The sequence below is a fragment of the Cicer arietinum genome, chromosome 7, assembly GCF_000331145.2.
Source record: "Cicer arietinum cultivar CDC Frontier isolate Library 1 chromosome 7, Cicar.CDCFrontier_v2.0, whole genome shotgun sequence".
NCBI lineage: Eukaryota > Viridiplantae > Streptophyta > Magnoliopsida > Fabales > Fabaceae > Cicer > Cicer arietinum.
The window spans coordinates 45,659,088-45,670,986 of NC_021166.2; the positions used below are offsets into that span (position 1 = coordinate 45,659,088).

At 34.0% G+C, this 11,899-nt stretch overlaps 1 protein-coding gene across 1 annotated transcript; it reads left to right on the plus strand.

The window, feature by feature from the left end:
* The first annotated feature begins 5,024 nt into the window (after nt 1–5,024).
* LOC105851183 (TMV resistance protein N-like) lies at nt 5,025–11,553 on the plus strand. Its single transcript, XM_073363609.1, is given in 8 exon segments — nt 5,025–5,077; nt 6,347–7,463; nt 7,693–7,983; nt 8,097–8,435; nt 8,438–8,585; nt 8,588–9,030; nt 9,398–9,922; nt 10,025–11,553. Coding segments are annotated over 8 exon segments (3,996 nt in total). The 3' UTR covers nt 11,105–11,553.
* Nucleotides 11,554–11,899: the final 346 nt, after the last annotated feature.

Sequence of the window (11,899 nt, forward strand, 5' to 3'; positions counted from 1 at the left end):
GGGGGGCGCTGAATTAGGTGTTAGTAAATTTTCCAGTTTTAATTGATATGGTAGTTGAATTTTCTGAGTTAATATAATGCCTACTAATAGTAAAGTTCAATAATTGCGTCTAAAAAGTAAAATATTTTTATTTTATTTATTGAGAGTGTGACATTTTAATAAAAAAAAAAAAAAGAAGATATTAAAAAAAAGTCGATAGAAGTAGCTCTATCGGCATTGCGCTTGTTTGCGTAAATTCCCAATGCAAATCAAATCACATTTTAAAGTCCAACTAGTCTTATTGCAGAGAGATAAATTCACTTAAATTTTTTTTCATAAAAATAATAGTAGTAATAATACAAAAAATAAATAAAAGAAAGAGTAGAAAGAGAAATACATGTATAAAGTAATAAAAGTCTATCCACATAATCAATGATTTTAACTTCTTTTACATGTAAAGTAGCTTAGACAGTCAACTTGTTGCATATTTCGATTAGATCTTCAAATTTAATGATAGTAATTCGAGAAAATTTTCAAACTTAAAGAACTGCATGCGTAATTTAATATATCTTAAAGAGGACTTCTACAATATATTTACAAATTGATATGTTTTGATACTATCAATTAATTGAACAATAGTTGAATGACATGACTCTAATGAATCAGTGTGACTGAGTTATATAATTGTTAGGAATTAAAATCAATAGACAAATGTACCAGTACCATTGATTTAGTCACTTTTTAATATTCAATATATGAATGCTGGCGTGAATGAGTGAATAAAAAACTAACTCAATTATTGGATAAAATTTTGATAGTATCAATACACTCTTTTTTCTTATAGTACTGTAGAAGTTTTTTATCTTAAAGGCTAATAGTGCAAACAAATGTAACTTAAAATGACCGACTAGGGAAAAAATAAATATAAAAAATTTAAGCAAAAATTGAGTTAAACTTAGGATTAAAAGTGTATTTTTTCCTAAATGTAAAGATTATGTGAAAACATTTTATGTTTTTATTTTCTTAAATGTGTGATCATTTTAACTTGATCAAATACTATTAAAATAAATCATTATTATGAGGAAAAAAAATGTATTTATGGAAATAATGAAAACAAATTTTTGGCGTATATGTACTTCTAAAATAGTGAAGTATTAGCATTGGGTACTTATCTCTGGTACTGGTACTCATACCGATGTTTTTGTTAGCTACCAAGTTGTTGCTTGCACAACAAGAAAGCAGAAAAACACACTAATGGATGAATGTCAAGACTTGTATATTGCATGGATTGACAATCCTATTTATACATGAGCTATTCTTACACATTCTAACTGCAATCTAACTAACCAACTAACTGATTGGTTAGTTAGTTGGTTACCACCTTCAATTATTACATTACTTAAATTACAAGTCATCCAATACTTTCCCTTAATTCAAGTATCTACATGAAATTAAACCTAGCATTTATCTTAGCTCTTCAAATATGTTTGTCCTCAATGCCTTGGTCATTATATCAGCAACTTGTACTTCAATTTGACAATATATAAGCTTAAGTTCCTTCCAACTCGATCTCTTAAGAAATGAAACCTTGTCTCTATGTGCTTGCTCCTTCCATGAGATACAAGATTGTTTGCTAGATTTATGGCTGAGATGTTGTCAATCAGCAATGGCAATGGCTTGGATACATCAATCTTTAGTTCCTCCATCAAAGCCTCGAGCCACAAAGCTTGGCAAGCTGCGTAATTGCCAACAATGTATTCTGATTCACATGATGATAAAGCTATGACTTGCTGTTTCTTTGAGCTCCATGCTATTGAGGATTTCATGAATTTGAATACATAGCACGATGTGCTTCTTCTATCACACTTATCTCCACACCAATCATAATCTGAGTAGCCAATTAGATCCTCGTCTCATTGCTTCAATTCTTTTGCAAATAGAATTCCATGTTCCAATGTGCCTTGAATATATATCACGATTCTCTTAACTGCAGTCCAGTGAATGTGCTTGGGATTATCTATGAATCTGCTAATGACACCAACACTATAGCATAGATCAGGTCTTGTGTTGCACAAGTACCTTAGAGATCGAACAACCTGTTTGAACTGAGTGGTATAAGCCAACTCCTCTTCCATTTCTTTTTCTAGTTTTGCATTGACTTCAATTGGAGTATTAGCAGGGTTGCATCCAACCATATTGTATCTCCTCAAGATCTCTTCAACATATTTTCTTTGGTGCATCACCAGCCCTTTTTTTGTTTCAGTAAATTCCATTCCCAGAAAATAGGTCAACTTTTCCAAGTCTGACATCTCAAATTAATTCTTCATAATCTCATTGAATTCTTCAATTTCTTTCTTGTTGCTGCCAATTACCAACATATAGGCAAAATGGGAGCATTGCAGGCCTTCTATCTTGTGTGTAATGCTTCACATAAACCCCATATTCTATTGTGCACTTGAGGAAACCAATGCTGATTAGGAATGAGTCAATTGTTTTGTTTCAATCTCTTGGGGCTTGCTTCAAGCCATAAAGAACCTTTCTCAATCTAAGCACCTTATTCTCCTTTCCCTTAATCACAAATCCTGGTGGTTGAGAAATATACATTTCTTCTTCAAGCAATCTATTCAAGAATGCAGATTTGACATCAAGCTAACACATCAACCAGTCTCTAGCACTAGCCAATGCTATTACTAGTCTGATTGTCTCAATTCTGACCACTGGAGCAAACACTTCAAAATAGTATATCCATGCCCTTTGTAGGAATCCTTTTTGGCAACCAATCTAGCTTTGTATTTAGCAATTGATCCATCTAGATCTAACTTGAGTTTGTTGACCCATTTGACTTTTATCTACTTCTGTTTTGGAGGCAAGTCAGTTAGGTGCCAGGTCTGATTCTTCTCAATTGCTTTGATCTCTTCTATCATTGCTTCCTTCTAGGGTCATTTCTTCATAGCTTCTTCAACATTTAGTGGTTCTGTATTTGCAAATAGAGCAAAGTGCACTAGGTCTCCAATGTTATCAATTTCATTGTCATTGTATACATCAAACTCACTTAAATGTGCTGATGGCTCTGCCTTGTTCTCTAAGATATTCTTGAATCTATCCTTTCTTCAACTATGTCTTCACTGACTTGATGATCATGTAGCATTGGTGCAGGGATTTGTGTATGTTGGTTGGTGTTGTTGGTTTTCTGTTTCCAATCCCAATTTTCCTGCTCAACTATCTTCACATCTCTACTAACTACAATATTCTCTTTAGTGGGATCATACAGTTTGTATGCACCAATTGGATGATATCCAACTAAGATCATTGCCTCACTCTTGTCTTGCAGTTTGCTTCTCTTCTGGTCTGACACATGCTTGAAGTATAGAGCACCAAATGTTCTCAAATGTCCTACAACTGATTTCTTACCACTATAAATCTCATTTGGCACTTTTATAGCCAACTTTTTTGTTAGACATTTATTTAAGATATAAACAACAGTTGATGCAGCCTCACCCCAAAACTTGTCTGGTAATTCCTTTCCCTTCATACTTCTAGTCATGTCTAGGATGGTTTTGTTTCTTCTTTCAGCCAGTCCATTATGTTGAGGTGTGTAGGGGTCCGTCACTTCATGTTCAATCTCATTTTTTACACAAAATTCCTCAAACTATGTGATGTATACTCACCACCTCCATCTGTCATTAGCACTTTGACAGTTTTTCCAAATTGTTTTTCAACATTATTTTTCAACTTTTACTTTGAAATTCTTGAACATTTCAAGTGCTTCATCTTTAGTCTTTATCAAGTAAATGCACAACATTCTACTAAATTCATCAAGAAATGTTATGAAATACTTATTACCTCTAAGTGATGGCACCTCAAATGGTCCACATATGTCACTATGAACTATTTCAAGACAATCCTTTGCCCTGGCTTGCACTTGTGATTTGACAGAGTTTCTTGATTTTTTTCCTGCCATACACACATCACACTTTCTCAGGAACATTAATCATAAGAATGCCATTCATCATCTTCTTTGTTGCTAGTTCCTGCAAGCTTCTAAAATTCAGATGGCCAAATCTTAAGTGCCATAGCCAGTTCTCATCAATTGAGCTCACTGCCTTCAAACATTGGAAGTCTGCAGGTTGCATGTTTATGACAAAGATTCTGTTCTTTGAGAGAGGAACCTTCAGTATCAACTTCTTTTGTCCATCATACATCTGTAGTGCATAATCCTTCATCATCATTTGAAATCCTTTTTGAATCAACTGGCCTATACTGGATAGATTTCTTTTCATCCTTGGCACATGCAACACATCCTTAATCACCATTGTCTTTCCATTCCTTCTTTTGATCACCATGTTTCTAGCCTCTTCAGCCTCCTAGGTTATGTCATCAGCAAAGTTGATATTCCTTCTTCTTGATGTATCAATATCCACCAGCCATTCTTTGTGACTGGTTATGTGATTGGAACACCTGGTATCAAGAAATTAGAATTGGGATTGAGAATGTTCTTCATTTGTGGTAGCCATCAACAAAACTGTTTTTGAATCTAAATCATCCTCTTGTGCAACACATGCCTCATCCTCATCCTTCTTCTTTTGTTTTCCTTTTCCAACCTAACATTCATCAGCCAATTGCTCAAACTTGTCACAATTGTAGCATTGTACCTTCTTCTTGTCAAAGTTCTTTGATTTTCCTTTGAATCCAATTGCATTTCTTTCTTTTCATGAAGATTCAGACCTATCATCATGCTTCTCGAACTTATCTTTATTGTTCTTTGTCCACTTTTTTTTTTCGATCTCCTTTTTTTTATTTGTGCTGCCAATGCTTGATCCCCAACCCTTCCTCAATTCCTCTCATTCATCCTTAACTCCCTTGATTCTAATGTTCCTTGTAATTCCTCAAGGTTGAAATGTCTTTGGATTCTTCAATAGCACACACAATGAAATCAAACCTGAGATGCAAGGATCTTAAAATCTTCTCACACAACTTTTGTTCAGATAATCTCTCACCACAACCAGTCATTTGATTTGTAATGCTCCTTAATCTTGAAATTAAATATGATAGTTTCTCTTGTTCCTCCATCTGCAGTAGTTAGAATTGCCTTTGAAGGGTTTGCAGCTTCACTTTCTTAACCTTTGCTCCTCCTAAATAGCACTTCTCAAGAATGTCCCAGGCTTCTTTTGCACTTCTTGCATCAGATATCTTGTCAAAGTTGGTTGTATCTAGACATTGATGAAGGATGAATGTAGCTTTGTAATCTTCTTGTTTTCTTTAAAAGTTGATCTTTGTGCTTCTGTTGGATTGGCTCTCAGATCATCAAACCTTTTTTCTATGATCTCCATTCTTCTTGAAATACAAACAAGGCACAAATTTGTACTCTCCATCTATCCCAATCTTTTCCATCAAAGTGTGGCATATGAGTTGTCAAATTTCAATTTTTGCACTTGAACTCATCCTCACTTCACTCGTGTTTTAATCCTTACACTTCACTCGTGTTTTCACTCTAATTTTGGATCTAAAAACAGTGGTTTTGGATATCAAATGTTAGCTACCAAGTTGTTGCTTGCACAACAAGAAAGCAGAAAAACACACTAATGGATGAATGGCAAGACTTGTATATTGCATGGATTGACAATCCTATTTATACATGAGCTATTCTTAAATATTCTAAATGCAATCTATCAAACTAGCTAACTGATTGGTTAGTTAGTTGGTTATTACATTCAATTATTACAATACTTGAATTACAAGTCATCCAATAGTTTATGAATTTATTTATTGTTGTAATTAAACACAATCTTTTACTTTTAAATTTTTATTGTGAATTTATATTATGAATTGAAAAATTTAACTTAGTTAAATTATATAAAATAATTATGTTTTTATTGACGTAGTGGTATCTTGATTTTTTTTATAAATACTATATCCTGTACCAATATTGTACTCATACCTATGCATGATAGGGTTTTTGACATTTTCATTGTTTATGGAAAGATAAACAATTGTTCACTTCAAGAGGGTCTCTAACCTCCTTATTATAGAATAAAATTTATAGTAGTTTAATTTGCATGAAAGCACGTCACAACCAGTCATGACCATTATTTTAAAGGTGGTTACACTTTACAAGTCAAACATTTGTTAACTTCGAACGATTAGTGTATATAAATTAAATCCGAAAATTTTACACATTTTCGAAAAGAAATGCTTTTTTATTTATTTATAAGAAGTGAAAATGGAAGTGTTTTGTTTATCTTATGATTGAGTTTTGATTTTAAAGAATGTGTAATTGTCATTTGATGCAAAAAAAGAAAGTGAAAGTGAAATTTTAAGCATGTATACATCTGATAATAACTTCACACAAACTTCTCTGATTCGGCAGGAGGAAGGAAGGATACGAATCTAAACTTATTGAGAGAATTGTTAAGGATGTCTATAGCATGATTTGTCGTGTTTCTACTTTACATGTTGTTGATTACCCAGTTGGATTGGAGTCCAGAGTGGATAAAGTAAACAAACTTCTTGATCTTGAATCTGATGATGTAGTCCAGATGGTAGGCATCCACGGTATCGGTGGAATTGGTAAAACTACAATTGCTCGAGCTATATATAATTCAATCAATCACCAGTTTGAAGGTTTGTGTTTTCTTCATGATGTTAGAGAGAACACAATTAAATTTGGCCTAGAGCATCTCCAAAAGACTGTGCTGTCTAAGATATGTGGAAATGGGAATTTTAAAATTCAAAACGCAAAAGAAGGAATTTCCATGATAAGCAAGAGGTTCTGCCGAAAAAAGGTTCTATTGGTTCTCGATGATGTTGACAAAATGGCGCAACTTGAGGCTATTGCAGGAGATTCTAATTGGTTTGGTCCTGGCAGTAGAGTTATCATTACAACTCGGGACAAGCAATTGCTAGAAACTCATCGGGTTGAAATAACATATGGAGTAGAGGAATTAAGTGAAACTGAAGCTCTTGATTTGCTTAGTTGGAATGCTTTCAAGACCGACAAAGTAGTCGATGCAAGTTATGCACATGTTTTAAAACGTGCATTGACATATGCTTCTGGGCTTCCACTGGCTTTGGAAGTAGTAGGCTCAAATTTGTTGGGAAAAAGTATAAAAGATTGGAGTGATGCATTGGATCAGTATGAAAATATTCCAGATAAAAATATCCTAAAGGTACTCAAATTAAGCTTTGATTCCTTGGATAAAGAAGAGAGGAATATTTTTTGTGATATTGCTTGCTTCTTCAATGGGCATACATTGGCAGAAGTGGAAGACATACTAGGGGCTCATTATGCTTTTCCTGTGAAAAGTAGTATAGGAGTGTTGACTGAAAAGTCTCTTGTAAATATTGATGATGGTCTTGTGACATTACATAACTTGATACAAGACATGGGTAGAGAAATTGTCCGACAGGAATCACCATATGAGCCTGGAAAACGCAGTAGGTTATGGTTCTACAAAGATGTAATTCAAGTTTTAGAAGAAAAATCAGTGAGTTATTGATTGATATAAAGTGGTTTGATTTTTAATCTTTATTTATTTATTTATTAATGGTTACATATGCAAGAAAATATGATATTTAACCCCTGTTTCTAATCTTTTGTTGACAATACCAATATACAATTGTTTGCTTTATAATTTGTGAGTTTGTAAGTATGCATGTTGAGTTCCAAGCATATATACTTCTATTGTGATTAACATTGTATTTTTATTTTAAAAGGGTTCTAGTACAATTGAAAGCTTATTATTGGATTTCCCCAAAGATGAAGTAAACTCAAATGGTGAAGACGTAAATTGGGATGGAGAGACCTTAAAGAGAATGCCAAATCTCAGAACACTTGTTATTAGAAATTGTCGTTTTAACAAAAGCCTCACACATCTTCCCAATAGTTTAAGAGTGCTGGAATGGATGGGGTATCCTTCACCATCATTACCAAACGATTTTCATCCAAAGAAACTTGCCATACTCAAATTACCTGAAAGTTGCCTGACGATAAGTGAACCAATTCAGGTAAGTGTTGTTTGTGTGTGTGCCCTATCCTTGTATACTAATAAAAGCAATCTAAATTCTTATGATTTTTCATTTCCCTTCTTGTTGATTTTTCTTTCTCTTTTTCATTGTAGGGTTTCAAAAGTCTGACTGATCTGGATTTCAGCTACTGTCAATCTATAACTCATATATCTGATGTAACTGGCCTCCCTAATTTAGAAAAAATATCTTTTAAACATTGTGAAAATTTAACTCAAATTCACGAGTCAGTTGGATTTCTAGAAAAACTTAGAATATTGGATGTTGTTCATTGCAAGAATCTCAGGACTTTTCCACCCATCCGATTGATCTCTCTTGAACAACTTAATCTTTCACATTGCTCAAATCTTGAGAGATTCCCTGAAATATTGGGAAAGATGGAAAATATTACAGAGCTTCATATAACTGGAAGTCGTATAAAAGAATTGCCACAATGCCATATTCAATTCAAAACCTTACTCGGCTTCGAATATTGGAACTTCAATTGTGTGGAATTGTTCAATTGCCATGCAGCATTGTCATGTTGCCAGAACTTAGTTTTATTTGGGTTTCGAGATGCCAAGGGTTGTTTTTATCCAAAGAGGACAATTTGAAGAATTGGAAACCAAGTCATCAAATACAGAGCGTCTTATTTTATCATATTGCAATATATCAGATGACTTACTTCCAATAGGTCTTACTTGGTTTGCCAATGTGAAAGATTTGGACCTATCAGGGAATAATTTTGAAATTCTTCATGAATGCATCAAAGAGTGTTCCTCTTTGAGGAACCTTAAGCTGCATTATTGCAGGCGTTTACAAAAAATTACAGGGATACCATGGAAATTAGAAACATTATCTGCAAAAGAATGCACTTCCTTGAAATCCCTGGACTTCACAGGAGAATTTCACTCTTTGTTAAGAGAGCTTGTTTTGGATGATTGTTCGTTTTTACAAGAAATTAAAGGGGTTCTGCCAAACTTGGATAACTTCTCTGCAAAAAACTGCACGTCATTGACTAACCAATCTACAAGCATTTTAATGAGTCAGGTTACTCTTTGATTCCTAATTAATATATTTAAGCATTTATAGTGACTCCTATTTCAATTTCTTGATGGTGTTTGAGTGAGTTGATTATTATGGTATTTGTTGTGCAAATTAGTTGATGATGTAGAGCGGTATCAGGAAGATTTATGATTTGATGGAGTGGTTTGGTATACTTGCAAATACTTACATTACTTTGTAGTGCATGATGCCCATGTATTGGCTTCTATCACTACCACAACAATTGCTTATAAGTTTATAGACATTAACTTATTTTCCATTTCAAGATTGAAGCCTTCACTTTTAATTCATGCTGATGTCGCTAAACTTTATTAATTGACTTTTAACAGTTTGTGAACTTTTTGACTGACAGAAAACGGTAGAAGCTGGAAACAAGACGTTTTTTTTGCCAGGAACAAAGATTCCAGATTGGTTTACACACCGTATGATTGGAGAATCGATATCATTCAGGTTTCGTAAGAATTTCCCGGTAATTTATCTTTGTCTTGTTCTTGAACATGTGGGTGAGCAAGCTATCACTGTGATGTTTAGCCCTAGAGTGTTAATCAATGGCATTAAGCAGTCCCTTGGCAATCAGAAAGTCTATGAGTTTAGGATAGAAACAGATCACATTCTTTTGTTTGATATACAACTGCAAAAGTTTGAAGATAACGGAGATGAATTCCCTTCAAACAATAATTGGAATAATGTGGTGGTTTCATATGTTGATCATATTAACAACAATGGGGTCTCAATTAAAGTGGCTGCTAAATATAGTGGAATTCATATATCTCAACAAAGAAGTGGTATTGTGGATATTCGATTTACCAATGCTCCACAGTCATTGCTAAGTGTGAATTTGAATTCAAATTCAATGGAGGCACACCAAAGATTACAGGTAAAAATATGTCTTCCCTATTCTCTTCTCTTTTACTCCATTCCTATCTCACTCAACTAGTTTTTTTAACCCTTCTTCTGTTTTGTTTCTTTATTTTTTCAGACCGCAGCAGAGAGACACTTGAAAGACCAAACAAAGATATTATCGTTACCCATTTTGTCATCTGCCAAACTTCCACATCAAATCGCTAATGTGGAAAAAGGTATGAGCACTAAACCAAATGTTCCAACTAAGTGGTCTTTGGAGGATGTCATAGGAGAAACTTCAGAGAGACTTCAAGAGGAGGAAGTTCATCCTACTACCATTCCAAATGACTCTTTTGTCATTCAAAGTTGTCGCGAGAGTGATGATATTGAACTAGAAGCAGTATCCTCTTGTGAAATTGAATCTGAAGAATCTTCCTCAGAGACTGAAGGTTCTGACTCAGATGATCCCTTTGACTGTGTCGATATAAGACTTGGAATTAGTGCCAAGGAAACCATATTTTCTCGATCAGGTTTTGAAGATGCTTCATTTGGATCAATTAGAGAGGCTATTAATGCCTTGGAATTGATAATTGTTAAAGAGTTATCTGAAGTCTCTTGTGATCCTGACACACAGTCTAGACTTCATCAACTGTTACTGAGTACTAGCAGCCACTTGAAGGTGAGTGTAGAGGCGATGGAAGATATTGTGGAGTTCAAGAGAAAAGCCTTTTTATCATTCCAAGAATTCCAATCCACTGTTGAGTCTGTCAACAAACTGAAAGATTTTGAGAAGCATCTGGCCAAAATTAAAGAGGAGACTGTTGCAGGCAAGAGTCGAAGAAAGGACCTCAAAAACTCAATAAAAAAAGTTTTTTTAGACATCAAGGCCGAAAATAGTAGGAAAAAGGTGTTAGAGGAAGAAATTGGAACTTTAAGAATACAGCTAGCTACCAAAGAAAGGGACCTTAAACAATTTGCGTTGAATCTTAAGAATAAAGAGGGAACACTCTCAACCTATTCAACAAGTTATGCTTCTCTCAATGAGCAAGCACAAGCACTATTTAAAAAAGCTGATAATCTACTTTCTAAGAGCAGTGGGGTAAAACATGAGGGTGAAGCCGCCAAAGTGAAGCAGAGTAAGCTCAAGGAGACATGGTCTATTGACCTAACCAACCAATTCAACAAGATTAAAAATAACATTATTGACCTATTATGAGTGTGATGGCTCCATCACTACAACACCCACATTACACTACACTTTCATCTCCCTTCTCCCATTCAAAATCAACCCCTATACCACCATTCCCTCCCTTGTTCTTTCTCATCTCATCCAAACCCTTTAATCTACTGTTTCACTTTTCACTCTCTCAAGACTCAATAAAACACCCACCAACATCCCTTCTCCATTTCTTCATATTTGGTCAAATCCATGATAGAAATATGATTTCAGTTCATTTTTGGTTTGGAGAAGATGTGGGCTCAGGGTTTTATTTTTGGTCATCTTTTAGGAAGGTGAGCGTTCCTCTCTTTAATCAATAAAAACTTATATTCAAAAAACACATGTATGTATATCTTCTCTTGCATTATCATGTGAACTGAATGGAATTTGATTGAGTGCTATTGTTTAACTTGTTGACGATTTATTGAAGTGGTGAGGTTGGATGATGTTGGGTGTCAATTTAGTTTATATATATTATGTGGTATGTAAAACTTTGGGTGTAATGACATATTGAAGTGTTTAATATGTCAATATAAGAAAATGGAAATGTTAGAAATTGTGCACCATATATATGCTTTTATTAATTGTATAAATAATTAGAGTAAATGAGTTGAGTTGAAGTATGTGAGTTGTACATTGTTTGATGTTGTCTCAAATCTGTATAAACGTAGGTTTAGTGTTTGTTTATAACTTTTGCCCTTGTAATAATTTTTAATTGATTCTTGTTGATTTGGAAAGAAGATACAATTCCTTTGTTTTAAACACAGATTTAATTGGATTTAACTTTGTATT